The 19,851-nt window shown below is 55.3% G+C and overlaps 2 protein-coding genes across 10 annotated transcripts in view; both read right to left on the reverse strand.

Moving 5' to 3' along the window:
* Positions 1 to 7,107: 7,107 nt before the first annotated feature.
* On the reverse strand, positions 7,108 to 11,850 carry EPHX3 (epoxide hydrolase 3). 2 transcript variants are annotated; one of them, XM_031437478.2, is made up of 8 exons: positions 11,564 to 11,850; positions 10,367 to 10,907; positions 10,104 to 10,189; positions 9,510 to 9,667; positions 9,279 to 9,407; positions 8,109 to 8,212; positions 7,894 to 8,030; positions 7,108 to 7,784 (listed from the first exon to the last, which is right to left on the reverse strand). In XM_031437478.2, exons 2-8 carry the CDS (start codon positions 10,607 to 10,609, stop codon positions 7,559 to 7,561), a joined length of 1,083 nt encoding a protein of 360 aa, XP_031293338.1. In that variant the 5' UTR covers positions 10,610 to 10,907; positions 11,564 to 11,850; the 3' UTR covers positions 7,108 to 7,558. The 2 variants fall into 2 exon arrangements, with proteins under 2 accessions (XP_031293338.1, XP_031293339.1); XM_031437479.2 differs by lacking the exon at positions 11,564 to 11,850 and having other exon boundaries at positions 7,108 to 7,762; positions 10,367 to 11,184.
* Positions 11,851 to 14,064: 2,214 nt separating this feature from the next.
* The window catches only part of BRD4 (bromodomain containing 4), an 81,720-nt gene continuing 75,933 nt past the window's right edge, over positions 14,065 to 19,851 (reverse strand). For 4 of the 8 annotated variants that reach the window (XM_064479944.1, XM_064479942.1, XM_064479940.1 and 1 more), the window contains exons 15-19: positions 16,941 to 17,315; positions 16,677 to 16,807; positions 16,329 to 16,534; positions 16,009 to 16,246; positions 14,065 to 15,661 (exon numbers count right to left, since the gene is read on the reverse strand). In XM_064479944.1, the coding sequence (XP_064336014.1) occupies positions 15,593 to 15,661; positions 16,009 to 16,246; positions 16,329 to 16,534; positions 16,677 to 16,807; positions 16,941 to 17,315 (1,019 nt within the window). In that variant the 3' untranslated portion in view covers positions 14,065 to 15,592. Of the gene's footprint in view, positions 15,662 to 16,008; positions 16,247 to 16,328; positions 16,535 to 16,676; positions 16,808 to 16,940; positions 17,316 to 18,997; positions 19,192 to 19,851 lie in introns of those variants that run through there. The other 4 variants (XM_064479945.1, XM_064479946.1, XM_064479943.1 and 1 more) reach the window with 3 other exon arrangements.

Consider the following 19,851-nt stretch of genomic DNA (forward strand, 5'->3'; position numbering starts at 1 on the left):
AATCTGCTTTCCATCTCTATAGATTTACCTGTGATGAACATTTTACACCAGTGGGATCATACAATGTGTGGCCTTTGGTGTCTGGCTTTTGTTACTAGGCATAGTGTTTTTGATGTTCATCCACGTTGGGGCATGAATCCATGCTTCATTCCTTTTTACAGCTGAGTAATGTCTCATTGAATGGCTGTACCACATTTTGCTTATCCATTCATCTATGAATATTTTGGATGATTTTTAAACACTGGAAGAGGAAGATGAAGGAGAAGTACCATTAGAGTGAAAGAAGAATGAAAAGCCAAGGGTGAAAGCTGAATAACTGACCAGGGCCCGGCATCAGAGATGACCCCCCAGCCCTACTGAGGCTGACGGGACCTGAGGCTGTTCCGCCACTCCCAATTTAGGAGTGCAGCTCCCATCTAGGAGGGGAGTAAATGGTGCCCACCTTACAGGTCAGCCCCCATGGAGGTGGGTATCTGCCCATCTTATGGTGAATTGCCAGAAGCTTTCCAGAGTGAGATTTGAACCCAAGTCCTGAGTGACTCCAGGCCATGTGGAGTGAGAGGGCTGGGGATAGGGTGGAGATTGGGCAGAGAACAGGAGGAAAGTTGCATAAGAAGGGGCACAGTCTGACTCACTGTGAGTGTGCTGAGTCACCAGGCCCATGGGGCAGGCGCAGTGTAAGTCCCCACCGCCGCCACCATGGCCATCACCCCAGGAGGAAGCCCAAAGCCCCCTCCCCTGCTTTCAGGGCCCTCATTCGCCTGGCTTGGACCCTCTCCAGTTCCTCCCGCCTCCCTCATCATCAGGTGGAGTCAGGCTCCATCCTCACCCAGCAAGCTTTGACCTCTCACAGCCTTTGCTCAGGTTCTTCTTTCTACCCAGGACACCCGGCTAGTTAGGAGGACCCTTTTGCTTCCTTCTCAGGCAGGAACTCATAGAAGATTTGTTCTCTTTAAAAAATGCATTTCCTGAGGGGAAGGGGAGTAAAACTCAGTGGCAGAGCCTGTGCTTAGCATGCGCAGGGGCCTGGATTCAATCCCCAGTACTTCCACTAAAAAAAAAAAGTTAAAAAAACAAAAGCATTTCCTAGTAGAATGTATTTTTTTTTTTACTTTTGGGGGTGTCTGTATCCGGCTCTTTCTTCCCTCTATACTGGGGGTTCCTCAGGGGTCAGCATTGCCCAGCATGAGTCAGGCACTGAGGGGGCAGCATAGGGGGGCTTGGTGACTCAGGAAGTGGCTGAATGAGTTGGGATGCTGAGCCCAGAGGAGCCACCACAGGGGGCCCAGACCACTCTCTTCAGTACCATTCCAGAGGTCTGGGGGTCCAGAAAAGGATCTGGAGGTCCAGGAGCAAAGGTAGGGGCTTTAGTAGTGGGGCTAGCTCCTCCCCTGACCCACCTGAGAAAGAACTTTCTGCTGGAATAGCTGCTCTAAGAGGTGCTGAACTCCCCATTACAAGGAGCAACCAAGAACCTGTACACGCATTTTGCTTGGCAGGAAGTCCAAAGCCTGCAACTCTGCTGATCCAATGACCTGCGGCAGACAGAAACGGAGAGAGAGCAGTAATGGTGAAAACGCAGGCTGAGTACAGCATGGGGGGGAGTGGGGACAAAAGGAAATTACGTATACAAAGCCCCTACTGTGTGCCAGTCCCTTTCTGAAGCCCCCACAACTCCAAGGGCACCCACTCAGCAAGGCAGAAGTTGAGGGTCCCCTCTCCAGGTTTCTGCTCTGCCTTCCAGCCCTGGTGGCAGGAATAGCCCAAGGTGTCTGGATCCTTGGAGGACAGGACAGTCAGAGCAATCATTCCCACGACTTTGCAGCAGGCAGCCGCCCAGTTCCCAATGTGGTGGGGGTAGGGGTGGGCTTGAGCCGTCTCCCCTGCCCCTGCCTGCCTGCCGCCTTGGCCAGGGACTGCATTTCTCCTCAATGAGCTCAGTCCCCAGGGATGCGGGACCTGGGGCCAGGCCAAGACACAGCTGCTGGGCCCAGGCCCGCTGACCAGGAACCTGAGAACGTGCCCTTAGCTTGTCCTCTTGGGACCACAGTCCCGTTCTCTATACACGGAAGCTGGGAGCAGGCCCTCATGCCCCAGCAGTGGGCCATGGGAGCCCAACAAGAACTGGCAGGAGGGAGGGCTGCCGGGTCTGGGGCCTGGGCAAGAGTGGGAAGGCTGGACCCCAGGGGCTGTGGGCTGCAGACCCAGCCAGCTGTCCTGGCTGCTACCTCTCTGGAGCCCTCTCACACTCAAATCCTCCATGGCTCCCCATTATCCAGAGTGACATCCTCCTCACATCGCCAGTTTTCCTTCCCTGTCTCCCAGCCTTCCCAGTCTTTGCATAGGCTGTGCCCACTGCCAGGAATGCCTTTCTCATACTCAGAAGACTCCTTTCACCTGGCGGCTCACTCTGACCCGCCAGCTCCCCTCACTTCATTCAGTCATTCAACAAACATATACTGAGTAAATACTTGGTGTAAGACCCTATTATAGGTAGAGGTGACAAAGACAGCCATTTCCTGCTCTGATAGGGGAGACAGATAAGAAACAAGAAGACAAACAAATAAAAACCAGCAAGTGAGACAGAGATGGAGAGATTTCAGTGTAGGGGGTCAAGACAGGCCTCACTGACAAGCGAACATTAGAACTAAGACCTGGAGGAAGAGAACAAGTTATCGAGGCAAACACTCTGGAAGCACGTTCCAGGGAGAGGGAACAGAAAGTGCAAAGGCCCAGAGGAGGAAAGAGTGGGTGGATAAGAGGAACAGCAAAGAGGCCAGGGTGCTGGGTGCAGAGTGAGCAAGGGGTGGGAAGTGAAGGAAGATGACGGGGCCAAGTTCCAAGGGGCCAGAGGGTCTGGGATTATATCAAAAGCACAGTAGACACCGCTGGAGGGTTTCAGCACAGGGGAGCTGATCTGATCAAGGCTGGAAAAGATAACACCGGAAGGTCTGTCATTTCTTCTCCCAGGGAAACTTCCGAGGTTTTCCATGGTCTCCTCTGGCTCTCATGGTCCCTTCCATCTCAGCTCCTACCCTACCTTGTGATCCTACGTGTCTCCTACATAGGATCATTCTGAGCTCTGTGCGCCTCTGTCTTGCTCACTGCTGCATCCCCAATATCTAACATAGTGCCTGACATCCAGGGGGTAAAATACTTGTCAGTTGAATGAATGAATGTGCCCAACACAGCTCAGGGGAAGAGCAAGACCCAGAAGCTGGAACCTGAAGCTGCACAGAGCCAGCCTTTGAGATGTCCCTGTCTGAACACAGACATGTCTGGCTTCCATTAGATCAGGGCTTGATCAGAGGAAGGGATGGGGGCTGCTGGGGCTTCCTGGAGGAGGAGTGGTGTGAGGACTGAATGTGGAAGAAAGGGGAGTGAAAGGAAGGGAACGCATGTCAAATCAAGTACCTACTGGCTCTACAGCTCTAGGCAGAAGAGGGGAGGCCATACCCCATCCTTTTGGCCGGGGTGGGGTGTTCCCTGCTGTAAGACCCTCCACTGGGCAGAACATCCAGTGGATATCTTGGCCTCATAAGACCTGGGCCCAGACCACTCCAACCTTCCTTGCCCATGGCCTCACCCAGGAACCCATCTCCACCTGCTCACCTCTGAACTTTGACACTCTGATGTCCTTTAACTGCCTCTGTGCCTCCCTGGCTCCTGAAACTTGCCTTCCTTCTTCCCCACAGGTGTGATATTTGTCTCTCCCCACTCCCCTGGCCGCCTCCTGCTTCGGAGAAGGGGAGCACCTCCCTGGGCTTTTCATTACTTCCCCCCTTGGCCACAGGTCGAGGTGTCTTCCGTGATAAAGTGAAATCTGCAGCAAGTGCTCATCTCACACACACACCCCTTCCCCAAGCTCCTCTTCCCCACCTCTCACCCCCCTGCCACTGGCTCTGTTCTTCCCTGCTCCACTGTTCTCCGCCCCAAGAGGCTGACCTCTACAGGCTGTATCAGTGGACATCCTTGTACTCTGGCTTCCAGCTGGGTGTGGCCAATAGGAGGCACTGGTAGAAGGTGAAGTGGGGATGAGGGGAGCGAACAGGATATTAATCCTCCTGTATCTTTCCCTGTAGGGTCACCACTTTGACTCACTGTGTCTCTTGACCAAAGGCCCTGTTCACACAAACCTCTCTCTGGGCTCTGCTAACACCCTTCCTTCCCTTTTCCCAGTCAGGGGGACCCAGAGATGGTAATGGCTCTCCAGGAGTGCTTACCGATCCCTGATGTTTTCCCCAAACCCTGCCCACTGTATATGATCCCTGTAGCAGCCCTGCCTCAAATTGCCCCATTTGAATGTGCCAGTTGTTCCCTCCAGGCTCCCGACTGGAGTCCCTAGTCTTACCTCCCATCCCTGCTTAACTGCACTCAGAGTATGCAAGCCTGCTGTCCTCAGCCCCCACTCTCAGGTTTCCTCCCTCATGATCTACATGGCTCAGTCCTCTCACACCTGTCTGCCCCGCCCCCCAGGTCTCTCTCCTCTGCCTGTCCCTTAGATGTTGAGGGGGTCTCCAGGGCTCAGTCTCCAGTCTTGTTCTCCACTCTGTTCTCGGGAGACTTCACTCTCTCTCCCAGCTTCACTGACCTTCTGTCCCACCACACGCTGATGCTTGCTGGGACCATTCATCTTTAACCCGTTAGAGGCTTCTATGTTCCTGCCTCAGGGATCCAGCCACAACAGATTGAACATACTCTAAACCTGTTTCTGGCCTTCCCTGTGTATCTGCTCCTCCCCCAAGTGCCTGGACTTGGACCTCATCCTCTACTGCCTGGACTATGTCCATCCGCCTTCCAGGCCTCCCCAACCTCACACTTCCCCCCTAGTCCTGCCCCCTCACCAACCCCCAAGTAGTATTCCAGATACACAGATATGTCCCGGACCTTCCCCTGGGGCCCCCATCACATTGGGGATCAAGCTCCTGGCCTGGTGTTCGAAGCCCTTTGCAATTCCACTTCTTCCTCTTCCAAACTTTCCTCCCGGTCTCACAGAAATGCTAAATCACTCGTGAATGGGAAGCTTCCGTGGATTGGGGCACATTCTTGTCAGGTTGAGCTCTAAGTCCACCTCCTCCAAGCAGTCTGCCCTCTCCCCCCAATTTCCTTATTCCACTGGGGCCTGACCACATAGGGCTGGGAGTATCGACCCGGCTTCTTCTCTCCCGTCCCTCCTCTGGTGCGCGGCCCCGGCCTAGAACTGGTAACAGGGACAAGTAAATGAGTGCGTGTGTGAATGAATGAATGAATGAATGCATGCATGAATGAATGTAGAGGGAGTAAACGATGGAAGGTGGTCTGGAGGCGGGAGCTCAGAGCAGCAAGAGGGAGAGGCTGAGCCTGGGAGGGGCCTCAGCCGGAGCTGTCCGAGTCCAAACCCTCAGGGTGCAGGCTCCCTTGCGAAGTGATGCGCTCTCGGAGCCCCTCGGCCGGAAGAAAGACGCGCCCGGATTGGTTCAGGTTGGGAGGACGGGCTTCAGCCGAGCTACGAGTCGCTATTGGCTTAATTGCCAGGACTCCCCCCAATCAAATCGATCGCTTCCCTTCCTCCCCACCCCACCGCACTGCATTTCTCCCGCCTGCAGCCGCGGAGGCGGAACACAGCGCCTTCTCGTTACCTTGGCAACCGTCAGCGGACCCTGTCTCCCCGGTAACTCTCCGAGGCCTCCCGTCAGCCTTCGCCTGGGCCCCTCTGGTCACCCAGACAACCACTACCCGTTCCGGTCAACCATCAGCCCTTTCCCCGTCACCTTGGCAACGGTCACCAGACCCATCGCCCCCCCGGACACACCATCCTCATCCTGCAAGCAAGCTTCGCCCCAGACTGAGGTCTCGGGTTCCCTCCTCCTCTCGCCCATCTTCCCGGCCTTAGAGAGGGTACTGCTCCCACTCTGGCTGGGGGTGAGAATGGGTCGGGCCCGAGGGACTGTCTAGTTCTGATGCCGTACGCAGCACTGGGCCTGTATCCTAGCTCTCAGTCTTGCGTAGGGCTGTTCAGCCGCCACAGGGAACTTCTCAAAATGCAAACCATGTCCCTCCCCTGCTGAAAACCCTCCCCTGGCTCCCCTTGAGAATCAAATCCAAACTCTTCGAAGCCCCTGGCGGTCTGGCTGTGGCCTCTTCTTCCGTGCTACTCCTCGTTTGCTCTATCCTAGCAGCCACTTTTCTCCATGTTGATACTCCAGTAGCCCAATCTTAGTCCAGCCTCTGACCTTCCTATTTACTGCCTCCCACTCATGAAAATTCTGTCCCCCAGCCAGAGAAGCCTTTCCTGGGCCCTATCACACATCACATAGCTCTCTATGCCTATTCTCTGTTAACTCCAGAATAGGGGCTGTGTCCTGGTTCACACTCTATCCCCAGCTCCTGACACACATAATGAGTGAAAGGATTTTATGTCGGGAACAAGGGAGGGCAGAGGCGGGGGACCAGTAGGCAGGCTTTGGCCAGACAGGCCCATCTCAGAGATAAGAGAATGTATTTCTGAGGTCCGCTGGGTCCCCAGACTGACTCATCATGAGGCTGCGAGTCATGACAGTGTTCCCAAAGGCCAGGCAAAGGCTGGGAGATAGAAGTTAATGCTGTGACCAGTCTGGGCTAGGCTCATCCTCCACTTGTACGGCTGTCATTTAGAGGCTGGAGGGAGGAGTCCCCAGAAAGAATGAGCAGAAACTGTGATTAATTTAGAGTAGAGGATTCCAGAAACTAGAGAAACAGGCCTCAGACCCCAGATGGCCATTCAGGGAGCCAGTCCCTTCCCGTGTGGAGTCCAGAATCTCACATATCCTAACAGGGCCAAGAGCTGTTTTCCCATGGATCTGAGACAGGGGTCCCAGGGAGCTTTCCCAGGCTGTGGCGAGAGAACTTGACCTTACAAGGCCTGGAGTCATAATCGAGAGGGAGATCATGGGAGCTGCCCAGGGCCTGGCTGGAGAGGAGCCTGGACATCCACCTACCTGCCCATGAAGGTCCTCCCTTGGTGAGGTGCTCCGGCAGGGACGCCCCCTCTTCTTAGACTAGGAATACCCTCACCAGCACTGTCCTATAGAACCTTCTATGCTGATGTGGCAATCAAGCCCTTAAAATATGGCTAGTGTGACAGAGGGATTGATTTTCCCATTGTATTTCATTTTAATTCATTTGCATTTAAATTGAAGTAGCCAGATGTGGCTATAAGCATCGTACTGGACAGAGCAGCATTTAGCTGAAGACTCAGACTGGAGGTGGAAGCCAGGGACAGAAAGGTCAGAGTTTCTGGTTTGTGCAGCTCTGGGGACTGACTTTGGCTAGAAGAGTGGGGCCTCGTGGAGGGGAGAGGTAGGACACTCAGCATCTGGCTCCACAGAGAGGCGTACCTGGTTTCAGGCTCAAAGAACTTGCTCGCCCGTGCATGCACTCATGCATATGTATGAGCATCTGGGGGTGGGGTGTCTGAGAGCACCCACAGAAGCACTTGTGTTCAATTTAGGAGTTCCACACCTGTGTGGCATCAGGGGTCCACCCTTGTATCTACATTCTGTAAACTCCCAGGTGCATGTAGGCCAGTTAGCAAGGGCCACTAGTCCAGCAGGTCTTGCAAGAAGGCCCACATGTACTGGTGCATTTCCTTTGGGTTGCTCTGTGGGATCCAGTGCCCCACACCTGGCAGGATGTGGGTCTCCAGCCGGCCGGGCACAAAACGGCTGCTGATGGCCTCCACCAGCCCCAGTTCAAAATATGGGTCCTTCTCCCCCCACAGCAGCAGTGTGGGTGTGGCCAGCTCCTGGGGCGCCAAGGGAAAGTTCCTGTGACCAAGACAGATAGACAGACAGGCAGAAGGATGGCTGGCTCCCCGCCCCACCCCACCCTAGGCCCCACAACCCTCCTGAGCTTCTGCCTGGGGTCTGGTCTCACCTGAAGATGTTTCGGTAGTAGTTGAGGGGCCCAGTGAGGCCACCGGGCTGTGAGAAGTCATAGAGGAAGGCCTCGAGCTCATTGGGCGTCAAGTGTGGGATGCCCCTCTTGCGGTGGGTGAGGGTGGTCTTCAGGATCTGGGGACACAGCAGGACTCTGGCTTCAGTCACAACCCACAACCCTCCACCCACCCCCGGGCCTGCACCCTACTGCACCTGGAAATCAGACATGGACAACAACTTCTCGGGCAGCCAAGGAAGCTGGAACAGGAACACATAGTTGGAACGGAAGAACTGGCCGATGTGGTGCAGAGAGTAGTCTAGGGGGAGGGGAAGGCAGGCATCAGGCCTGGGCCTGGGTGGCCCCACACCTCGGCGCTCTACACATACCCAGGCCAGGAACCCAGAGATGCCAACACTCACGAATGCCACTGATGCCTGCCTGAGCCTGTGAGGACAGGCACCAGCTTCCTTCTCTGCCAAGTGGTCACTGTGCCCATAGAATGGGGGTGCTTCCCCTCACAGCTCCCGGGAGCCCCACAGCCACTGGAGTGCTTCCCCTGCCCAGGCTGTGATGCATTTCCCCCACTTCACTCAGCAAACATTTATTGAGCACCTATGGTGTACCAGTTCCTGTTCTAGACCCTGGAGACACAGCAGTGAATGGAACAGACAAAACTCCTTTGCCCTCAGGGAGCTGGAGACCAAGACACATAAGAAACAACATAAAGAAAGCTTATTGGGGGGGAGGGTAATAGCTCAGGAGTAGAGTGTATGATTAGCATGCATGAGGTCCTGGGTTCAATCCCCAGTGCTTCCATTAATAAATAAGTAAGTAAGTAAATAAGTGAAAATAAACTTAATTCCACCCCCCCCCCCCAAAAGAAACAACAAGAAGAGAGAGGGCATACAGCTATGATTATAATGCTGGGAATTAAAAACAGGTGATGACATCTCAGGCTATCGTAGTTGCTTTTAGTTATCTCTGTCTTCCCTGCCAGAAGAAAGACATTTAACCTCTCTTGCCTCCACTTCCCGACTGGGCCATGGGGATAACACTTTCACGAGCCCAGGAGGCTTGTGTAGGTTACTGTGACAAGCAGGCTCCTTGTCAGAGCAACTGTAACCTGTAAGTGCTCAAAAAAATGTGGGTTACTCCTAGGTGTATTGTCATGGATGGTAGATTGGGTAGGAGAATCATGTGGGAAGAGACCCAGGTTCACCACTGTGCCTCCAGTCCATGGAGTGTTGACTGGTGGACAGAGAAGTGCCATCAGACACGCACGCACACGCGCACACACACACACACACACACACACACACACACACACACACACACATCTCTTCCTAAAGGTACATCCTAGCATCCCAGACTCCCCAACACACCTTGGTACACTGACATGGGGGCAGCGCTGACCACCACCAACCGCTCCACCAGGGATGGGTAGTAGATGGAGAAATTCCAGGCTAGGAGTGCACCCCAGTCATGGGACACGAGGATGCATTTGGGGTAACCTGGTGGGGGGGGGTGTCAGAGGAATCAGTATAAGTGAGATGCTAGGTAGAGGTGAGGCAGGGATGAGGGAGGCCAGTGCTGGGATTGGGGAACATCCCCACCCAGGCCCAGAATGACATCCTGAATATCTGTCATCAGCAGGTCGATGGTGTAACAGTCCACATCCTTCGGTGCATCAGAGGAGCCGTATCCCCGCAGGTCCACAGCTACAACATGGAAGTGGCTCTGGAACTCCCAGAGCTGGTAGCGCCAGGAGAACCTGCCGGGCGGGCCAGGGAGGGAAGTTGAGTCAGGGTCCCCAGGCTGCACCTCTGCCCTATGCCTAGCAGAGACCCTGGGTGACCTCACCTTTCTGCCTTGGATTTCCCAGAAGGGAGGATGGGGAGCCCCAATCTGAGGGTAAGGCCATGTGTGCCCTGGATCCAGGGCAGCCGCAACATGGATACTTTTTGTCCCAACCTTTCAGACCCTCTGGTCCTCATCTGTCTTTGCGGAACCCCTGTTAGCGAGTGCCCTATATGGGCCCTATATACTTTGCGTCCCTAGTCTACCCAGCCTCATCCTCTTCTCCTGGGTGCTCTGGTGATCTGAGCTCCACCTCCCCCGAGCCTTCTGCGTCCAGACCCCTTGGCCTCTGACATATCAGTTCTCGGGTATGTAACAGTCCACATCCCTTGTGTAACATTCTGACATACCAGTTCTCCGGGAAGCCATGTAGAAACAGCATGAGGGGCCCATTGCCACGTCCAGCGGAGACATAGTGCAGGCGCAGACCTGAGCTCTGGGGGAGGGCACAGTCTGAGTCCTGGGAAACCCTTCTTCCCTAGGCCTGAACACCTTCCCTTTCCCCCTGCCCAGATTTGGATTCAACCATTTGCCACCCGGGGCTGGCTCCACACGGCCCCCCTCCCAGGCTCCTCGACCTTTGAAACCCCGATTGGCACCCCCGCGCGCTCACCTTGAGGGTCAAGAAGCAGTGCTCGCCCAGCGTGGGGTCGCTCAAGCAGGCGGGTGGGGTGCGCCGGGGACGCCCGCAGCAGCCGCGTCGGGGCCTGCATAGCACGTGCGTGAGCGCGATGCAGCCATAGACGGCTGCGGCCACCAGAGCCGCGGAGAACACGAGGCTCCACATGAAAGCACGAAGCAGTTTCAGAGTGAGGCGCGACGGCGCCAGCAGCGCTGTCACCACCAGCTCGGGCATGTCGACGCGTTCCGGCACGGCCGCGCTGCCGTCTGGGGTACGGGCGAGGGGCGCGGGCAGCTGCTGCGAGGCGGGATCCGGGCTGGGGAGCCCACTGCCTTTGATCTGGGGCCCTTCCGTGCCGGCAAGGCTTGCGGAACGCGTCGAGAGAAGAGGCGGGGGCTCAGACCGAAACTGCCACTGTGAACGACTCACCCATGTACTAGGTAAACACCTGGGCTTGACCGCGACTGGGAGCAAGGCTGGAGGTGCGGGGGTGGAGCCTGCGAGGACTAGGCTCCAGTGGCTGGGGAGGAGCCTAGAGGAGAGGGAATGCGAGGGGCTAGGACAATGCGCAGGACCTAGAAGGGGTTGGACAGGGATTAAGAAGTGGTGGGATCCGGTAGGACTCCCGTATTGGGGTGGGGGGTTCCAAAGTCTGGAGGGAGATCTGGTCCTGCGCAAACGGAGAGAGGGGCCGCCCTGAGTGAAATGGGCGGAACCTGGAGCACAGGGGCGGGGCAAACCAGCGTAGGTGCGGCCTACCAGCTGGAAAGGTGGATCCAACTTGGCCCAGGAGCATTTTTAAGGGATAGGGGCGTGGCTTGGGGGTGGGTGGGATGAGGGTGGAGCCTAGGAGAGGCGGGGCCAAACGTTGGGCGGAGAAGACCCGAGCCTGGGCGTGGATGGCTCGGGTGCAAGAGCTGGGCCAATGAAATGGGGGTCACCTTGGATACGGGCCAATGAGACGGAGGGGCGGGGTCGGAACCTAATATGGCGGGTCAGGAGGGTCCGGAAGCGGAAGGAGGGGGCGAGGCAGTGCCATGGCTGGGGATAGGGGGAGGCATAGGCTGTCGCCGCGGCCCAAGGAGGCCCAGGAAACCACTGCTGCCTCAACCATCCCCACTCCGGGAGCTCCCCGTCCTGGAGCGTGCGACCCTCCCCTCCGTCTGGCTCCGAGAGATCTAGCAGCACCTTCATCAAGCCCTGATTCCAACGGTAGTCCAGCTGCCTCCACCCGGTGCTGTCCTCCAGTTGGTCCAGCGGACTCGTCGACCTGCCCCCGCACAGATTTGATTGGACAGCGTTGGTCATTGACTTGCCGGCGACAGGTCCCGCTCAGGAGCCAATCCACAGTTGTTGAGGCCGGGGCTCCGCCGGTGGCGGCCAATGAAGGCAGGGAGACTGACTGCTCGAGGGCAGGCTCGGCTCCGGCGACGGAGAACAGGGCTGGTGGAGTCACTCTTGGGGCTCTTGGGCGAAAGAGGAAGCGGAGCTGGGGCGGGCGAGAAGTTCGGTAGGGTAACTTCTTCCTCCTGTTTTGCAACCTCCCCCACAAGATCCAGAACATTTCAAGGTCACTTATCATTTAACCCTTGTAACAATTCTGTTAGGTGTAGGTACTATTATCACCTCCATGTATTACAGACCACCTGAAAAATTCGTGAATTAAGTCATTTGCCCAAAGTCTAACAGCTGGCTTAACAGCAATCCAGGACTTGAGAAAAAGTAGCAGTCTTGGGCTCCACCTTTCTTTTCGCCTGGAGGAAGTTATTAGATTTTAGCTTTCTTCTGATGGTTACCTAGTTATCTCTAAATGTGCTTATGTGGCTATTTCTTGATTATGAATTCGGGGCATTATCCATTGACTTATCTCCTCACCACCACTGCACAAGTCATTTCCATGTTTAGTTTTCCCATTGGTTTCCTCTAACTTGAAACACTCATTTTTGTCACCTTCCTTTTTCCCTTACACCAACTTAACCTTATTTGTATTGTCGAGGCTGCTAAACGTTACACTCGTTCTGGGACCATAATTAAGTCCATGGGTTCCTATTTATAAGGAAAGTGGTTTATGCGGTTCTGCCTTAGTAAACGGTGTATCTCAGAACCAAACAGACGTCTCTGATTACACCGCCTATATTGTACAAACGTTTGTTCTCCCTGTACTTATCACCTACCTTTTCTTGCATGATTAGCTGGTATCACAGCTTTGGTTTCATTTATATCTCCCATCAAATCAATTTTCCAACCATTTGATGATCCCAGTATCACTCGAGTCTTCTAATCTGGCTGCATGGCTGGTGGGTGTTTATGGACCTCCCTTCTTTCTCAGCTACAGAACATTCCCCCCATCCACCCAGGTCTGCCCTTAAACAAAAAGACAGCAGTAGTCACAGGAAGGTAATTTTATATTCAGTACAAATGTTTATTTTTGCAATGAGAACTGCACAAAAAAAAACCTTTAGTATATAAGTGAAAAGTCTACGAATTCCCTTCTACAAATGTCTAAAGTGTTTAATACAAGTCTCAGATTCACTGACATAATTATTGGCCAAGCGATCCGTGCATACAGTACAGTAGGGGCTTGTACACACCTCTTACTCTTGTATAGAACTAAGATTTCTAGTACTGTGGGAAGGATTGGGAAATGGCCAGAGAAATTAAATAGTAGATCCAAGTTCTAATTACAACCCAGTTAAACACCCATTAGGGAGGTGTGGAGAGGGCCATGGCAGAGTTAAAAACCTTAGAAGGAAGGTGCAGACAAAACCATTTCTCCAGCTGAAGTCAGACTTGGCCTGGGGTGGTTTCTTAACAAAACAACAGAAAAAAATGAGGGAGTGGGATGAGATGGAAGGAACCCCAAGGGACCAAAATATTAAGTCACACTTGAACCAGCACAGTGGTATATGAGGAAGTGCTCGTTGAGGGAAAAGGGGAGAAGTGCCTGTAGCAGGGGCAAGACGTCTCTGGCTGAATGCCTGAACTACACCATCGCTAGGAGGTTTAGCAGATCCCAAACACAAGACAATACAGGGCCTTTCCGGTTGAAGAGGGGGGGGGTGTAGGTTAATAAAGAGTGCTGGAAACGTTTCACTTTGTGTCTTTGCATACATATAAATTATATACTTTCATCTTACATCCTGGGGGCCGCTCGGGTACTGCCATCACCCTGTGGCTGGGGTGTGTATACAGATGGGCATACAGGCAGGGCAGCAGGGTATCCACCTGGTGGACTTTCTTGGGCAGGAATGTGTGTGTGTGTTCTTGGGGGCGGGTGAGGATCCTATTTGGGGGGTTGTACACTTATCTAAGAATACTTGGTTAACCCTGAGCTTAAATGAAAGGAGGAATTCGGTAGACAGGCAAGGTGGGGGAAGTGACTCAAGTCCTCTGGTAAGTGGGGTACTAGATGGAGGAAGGGCAAAGGGGAATAATACTGTCTCAAGTTTGGCCAGGTTCTGCTGGAGCATGTTATCAACCTAGGCCAGGGTCCACAGGAAGAACGGGTACCTGGGCTCCCTGTCATAGCTTCAGCTTGTGGGGGCAGTTCCTGCCTAGGGACAGCAGTCAGGCCAGACAGGCCAGGTGGTCCCCGGTGGTAGTTCTTGTACAAAGGTGGTCTGGAGGGCCCCCTGGGCCTAGCCTAGGCAACAGGTGGTTCACAAAGAAATGTCAGGGAGACACCAGCATTAAAAAAGAGAGATGTGTTTATTCCATGATCAGTACAGACCAAATGCATATTCACCGTATGAAAGTCAAACCAGTCAGTGACTCCAGAGTTTGGCCAACACTGAGGCACCAGCGTCGTGGTGTAGAGTGGGTTCTCATGGCACACGTAAACTCACCAAGGGCTCCAATTACAAAATTTTTTAAAAAGTGGGGGAAGGGGCAGCCGGCTGATAAGGGCCAGGCGCCGGGCAGGGAGCCTCTGCCTCAGTCTGTGGCCTGTGGCCCCTGGCCCCCTGTGCCCGCCTCATGCCCTGGCCCTTCCTTTCCTGGTTAAAAAAACAAAACAAAACAAAAAAACCCTCAAACAGATTTGACGTTAAAAAACAAAGAAGCCGACGAATAGGGGCAGAAAAAGGGGAAAGAAAATGCAGCTTTCTGACTTTATAATTAAAAATAGACTAATAAAGTTTGAAATTGAGTAAAATATAGGCAGTTTTTTTTGTGTGTGTTTTGTAGGTTTTTGTTTCGTTGTTTTTTGTGGGTTTTTTTTTTTTGAGCTTTTTTTTACACCAGTTTGGTGGAGTCACCAACAAACTTCAAACAAAGATATGCCAACTATGTTTCACTACACAGTACAGCCACGGTCACACACTACCCACAGCGCGGTGGCAGCCGCCGCTCAATGAGGAGACGATCACACCATTTCGGAGATAAGCAGTGCCATTGTGTCTGGAGGAGAAGAGAGAATTAAAAATAAAATAGAATCCAACAAAAAATATATATATAGAAAAAAACCCAGAAACACAGGTGGGAAGGAACTGACTTTGGTTGGTGGCCTCACTCGCCCGGCGAGGCCGGCCCACATACGCGCGTGTGACAGTCACCTCGCTCCAGATTGCCATGGACACACACACACCTCCACGGCACTATTCCCTTTTGCACAAGCGAACACTTACAGAGAGCGGCTCTCGATTAAAGGCTTGTGGGGGGAGGGGAGGGGAGGGGTGGGGTCTGTTCAAGGCAAAGTCAGTGCCAGCAAGGGGGTGGGCCAGCTCCCTCGCCACCTCCAGCTCTTGCAGGCTTGCCCTGGTCTCCTGGGTGTGGGCAGCAGCAGCTGAGGGTGTGGGGAAGGACTCCTGGCAGGCAGGACGTCATGAATGTCACGTCCTCAGGGACAGAAAATCAGTCATGGTGGCGGCAGCAACGATGTCCTGTGTATACTGTGTAGACATTTGGCGGAGAGAAGGGCCTCTGCCCAACTCGCGGGGACTCGGGGCTTGGGTCTGGCCGGCACTTGCTCATGGTGAGGCGTGCTCTGAGCTGACGTCCTGTGGGGGGGTGATGGGTGGCGGGACGTCTGGCTGGCTGTAAGGCAGATAGGCTCTGCGATCCTCAGCTGCCCATCAGGCCTGCCCCAGGCGTAGCATGCAGGAGGGCCAGGCCCGGAGACACCCCCTTGCCGCTGCTACTGCCTCCACTGCTGCCCCTAACACTATGGAGAGTCAATGTTTTGCCAGAAAATCAAAGTCAGAAGTCACCTAGGTGCTCTCAGAAAAGATTTTCTTCAAATATTGACAATAGATCACTCTGGAAATTCATGTCAATGGTAGCTGCCATCTGGAGAAGAGAGGAGGGGGAGAGGGAGTGAAACTCGGTGCCTTGCCCTTGTGGTGGCTCCCAGCCCCCCACCCCTGACCTGCAGCATTGGCTATTCTCTCAGGGCCCACACCCTGGAACCTCCCAGCACCCAGCCTGAGCACCTGAGGCCAGCATAGTGCTGACAAGGAGCCCTGTCCCGAGCACCCACTCGATGGCTCTCTGCTTGCACACCCCAACTCAGAGAGTGAGTGCACCCTGCCTCTCTGGGTTCTGGGCCCCCTTTCTCAGCAACTCCAAGGGTGGATGGATCCCTGCCCTGCGAGGTCCACCAGATCCCACCCCGCCACCCCCTAGACCACACTCACTGCTTCCCGGCGCCTTCGCTCCTGCTCCTGCTTTCGGGCCAACTCCCTCTGCTGGTCCAGCATGGACTGGGGCTGGGAGCTCCGGGCCTGGGGGGCAGCGGCGGCGGCCACGGCAGCTGCCTGCTGCTGCTGCTGCTGCTGTTCCTGGCGCTGCTGCTGCTGCTGCTGCTCCTGGCGCCGACGCGCTTCCTCATGGGCTCGCCGGGCCTGCTCCAGGGCATCCTCATCCTCTCGGCTCCTGAGCAGGGCGGGACTCCTTGTCAGCACGGGCACCAGTGCAAGGTCTGGGAGCCCTGCGCTCACCCAGAGACCGCACCCACCTCATGCGCTCCTGCCGTAGCCGCTCCTTCTCCTTCTCTGCGTGCTCAGCCTGCGCTTTCAGGGCCTTCTCGCGCTCCTCCTTCTCCCGGGCCGCCCGGCGGAACTGCTCGAAGCTGTCACTTGATGACTTGGCTGTGGAGGATGGGGTGGTGGGATGCTTCTGCACCAGGCTAGCCCAGGATCCCATATTCTTGATTTTTAAGTCCTGCGAGGCAGAGAGACCATGGGGCAGATTAGGGACCCAGCTGTGTCTGGACTCCTCGAGAGAGGCCTGAAGTCTGAGGACACTCACCAATGCATCTCCCTGGAGTCAGGGTGAGGGGCACTCATGGGTCCACTGTTCCTACCTTTTTGGGTGCAACTGGTGTCTTCGGCTCCTGTTTCTGTTTGTCCTTGTCGGGGGCCCCTGGTGGGGGTGCGTTCTGCTCAGGGGGCCGAATCACAGGCCTCCCGACATCCACGGGCTTCATCTCAGGCCCTGGAACACAAACAGCCCATGGGCCTGTGCCCACCCCACCTCAGTGGGGCATGGTTGACCGGCCCACAGAAAGCTCACATCCAGCACAGGCCTGGGGGCCTCCACCTCGGCTGGGTGCGGAGAGGGCACTCACGCTGGGGCAGGTGGACGGGGGCCTTGATGTTCTCCGGATGCTTGGGGGGCTCCGGCCGCAGCGAGGGGCTGAAGGGCTCACTGCGGATGATGGGTGAGTGGATCTTCTCCTCTTTCACCACCACCAGGGGCTGGGGCTGGACCACAGAGGCCGCACGCAGCTCCTGGGATGGCACAGGCATGGCAGCCGGTGAGGCGGTCAGGCGCCCCTGGCCCTGGCTTGTGCCTGTCCCTGGGGGCCGTGGCCCAGCCCTGCCCTTTACCTGCTTCTTAGGCTGGACGTTTTGCTGGGGTGGCGACTGGTGGGTCAGGCTCTGGAACTGTGGCATCTGAGGGGAATGTATCATAAGCGGGGAGGGCGCTTCACGGAGGTGACCTAGGAGAGGAGATAGGAGCTTACCAGCAGGTTCGGTACGGAGGCTGCCGGCCCTGGGCCCCTCTAGGCACACCCAACCCAAGGGAAGCCCCACAACGGCTGAGCCCCTGGCATGCTGGGTGCTGTGCTCAGTGTGCAGCAGGGCTCTGAAGCCATGAGCTCAGTCCTGCTGTTTGATACCATATGTGTCAGAAAAAAAGTTCCCACTAGGAAACTTGGAGAAGTGCGGATCCTGATATTTTTGGTCCCACGTGAGTCTGAGCTTGAATACTTTTTAAAAGCTCTCCAGACAGTTCTCTGGTATGGCTTGGGTTAAATACCAGGGATGTCAAAAACCCCACAGAGCAGGCAGCCTAGGCCCCCTGCCGTCCCCATGTGGCTCGACTTGCCTGCCTAGACAATTGCTGTGGGCCAAGGGCCGGGTCCCCAGGAACCTCCCCAACACAACTCAGCCTTTGAGGCCCAGTCAGAGGAGGGGCGAAGCCTGGAACTGGCCTGCACCACAGCGCGAACGGTAGAACAGGTCTTGGACTCGTGGTTCTTGCAAAGTGGGCCAGCCCACTCAACCCTTATCCAACCAAAGGCTGGGGGACCCGGGTAGCCACAGGGTCCAAACATCCAGCACAGGCTAAGAACCCGGAAAGCCCCGCTACTGGCCCCTAGAAAAGGCCTGTCAAAGCACTTTAGCCTGATACTTTAGCTTCACTGGTGAGGAAACAGTCCTAGATCACAGCAGGCCAGCACCTCAGGACCAAGCAAGCTGGCAGAGCTGAGTCTCGTCTTTGACGACTCCACCCACCCCAATTACAGTATGTGGACACCCTCTTGCTTGAATCCCTGGTATGTCCTGGCCAGCTCCAGCGTGGGACAAGCCATACCTGTCCACTTAACATAGCCGCCTCTCTGCAGTGCCTTTGGTCCCGGCCCTGCCTTGTGCCTCATGCTGAACAACCTAAGCTGGGTGCTGCATGCCAGCCCTTCCACCAACCTCCTTCAGGACTACCTCCAGCTGCTGTCTGCCAGCACAGACACCCTTGGGCCCTCCACAGGTTCCCTAGCCAGAAGTGCCCATTTCCATGGGCCCAGAACAGATCTCAATGCCCCAGCTATGGTGGACCTCCCAGCCCCTTTAGAGCTGGAACTCACTACTAACCCTAGAAGTCAGAAGAGCTGCTTGCAGATGACATGCCCATGAGCAACAGCCTGTCCCTGTGCCTTGGCTCCCGGCCTGTGTGACTGGTTTTGCTGGCCTTGGTGCTGGGCTGCCCAGGTCTGGCCCGGCCAGTGATCCATAAATACATGACTACAACGGCCTCTTGTCTGGGATGGCTCCCCTGCTGAGGATTACCTGGATGATGGCAGGCTCTCAGGCCCACGACTTACAGGAATCTCCTGCCCACTGGTGGCTTCATCCACTAGAACCTAGACAGGAGCCCAGTGGCTCAGGGGTGGTGCCTGCAAGTTGGCTAGATGCCCAGGGATGCCTGCCAAGCCTCTTTGGACGCCAACAACTTGGCCTTTGGCCCAAATTCCCCAACTGGGCTCCAGCCCACATCATCCCCTGTGACCCATTTCAGGCCACAAGAGCTCAGGGGGAGATGGGCCCAGAGACTCAAAGCACAGGTAACCAGAGGGAACCTGTCCTGCCCCAAGTGCTGACTCTTCCAAAGGCACCTCATCACCTGCCCATCACTGGTCCCCACAGGGAAACCCAGCGTTGCTCAAGGGTGGAAAACAGGCACAGCTGCATGGCTGCTGGGACCACCACTGGTCTTTCCCAAGGAGGTCAGCCAGCTGTTCTTGGCTCAGGGTGTGCAGCGATCCACTTGGCACTTGGCACCTGGCAGCTTTTGCGGGGTTTAGGAGCAGTCACAGCCTAAAGTTAAAAGCCTTGTTGTTTAATTTGCAGGCACCACCCACTGCGCCCCCCAAGCCAGGCTGCACAGTCTACATGCCAAGTCCAGGAATCTCAACCCTGACCCTCACACGTCACCACATCATGAGGCATCTGCTAGAACACTGCCCCACCATGGTTGCCAGAACGTTTTGGTCAGACACCTGAAAAACAAGTGCCTAGGGAAGGTGAGAGGGCATGGCCTGCACAATACCACTGACAGGAAAAGGGCAGCTTGGATCAGGCTGGAGACTGGGAGCAGGAGACAGGAACGGCTCATGGGTGAGCCCTGGGCTACTTTTAAGTCTTGACCCAATTCTCTCTGACATGGTCCCAGCTCCACCAGGGGGGCTTCCCAACACCAAAAGCAGAGCATCTGTTTTCTGCAGGTTCCCAAACAGACCTGTCCCTGGCTATGCCTGGAACTCACACCCTACTGTTTATTAAACTAGCTCCTGCTTGTCCTCTGGTCACCTCCTCCAAGAAGCCTGTCCCAACCCCCAGAGGTGAAGCAGGTGCCACCTCTGAGCTCGTGGCTTCCCAACCTAGCAGGAATCACGATGAGCTATGACTTGACTATGAGTTCCAGAAAGGGGTCAACAGGGGCCTGATTCCGTCATCTCAGCTTATAAGCAAGATGAA

This window comes from Camelus dromedarius, chromosome 27 (assembly GCF_036321535.1).
Source record: "Camelus dromedarius isolate mCamDro1 chromosome 27, mCamDro1.pat, whole genome shotgun sequence".
Classification (NCBI taxonomy): domain Eukaryota; kingdom Metazoa; phylum Chordata; class Mammalia; order Artiodactyla; family Camelidae; genus Camelus; species Camelus dromedarius.

Bases quoted from the DNA above. Each gene is read 5' to 3' on its own strand.
- EPHX3 (XM_031437478.2), bottom strand. From the start codon at position 10,609: ATGCCCGAGCTGGTGGTGACAGCGCTGCTGGCGCCGTCGCGCCTCACT. The intron at 10,190-10,366 runs GTGAGCGCGCGG...GCCCTCCCCCAG, and splicing joins ACTGCTTCTTGACCCTCAAG to AGCTCAGGTCTGCGCCTGCA. The intron at 7,785-7,893 runs GTGAGACCAGAC...TCTTGGTCACAG, and splicing joins TACTACCGAAACATCTTCAG to GAACTTTCCCTTGGCGCCCC.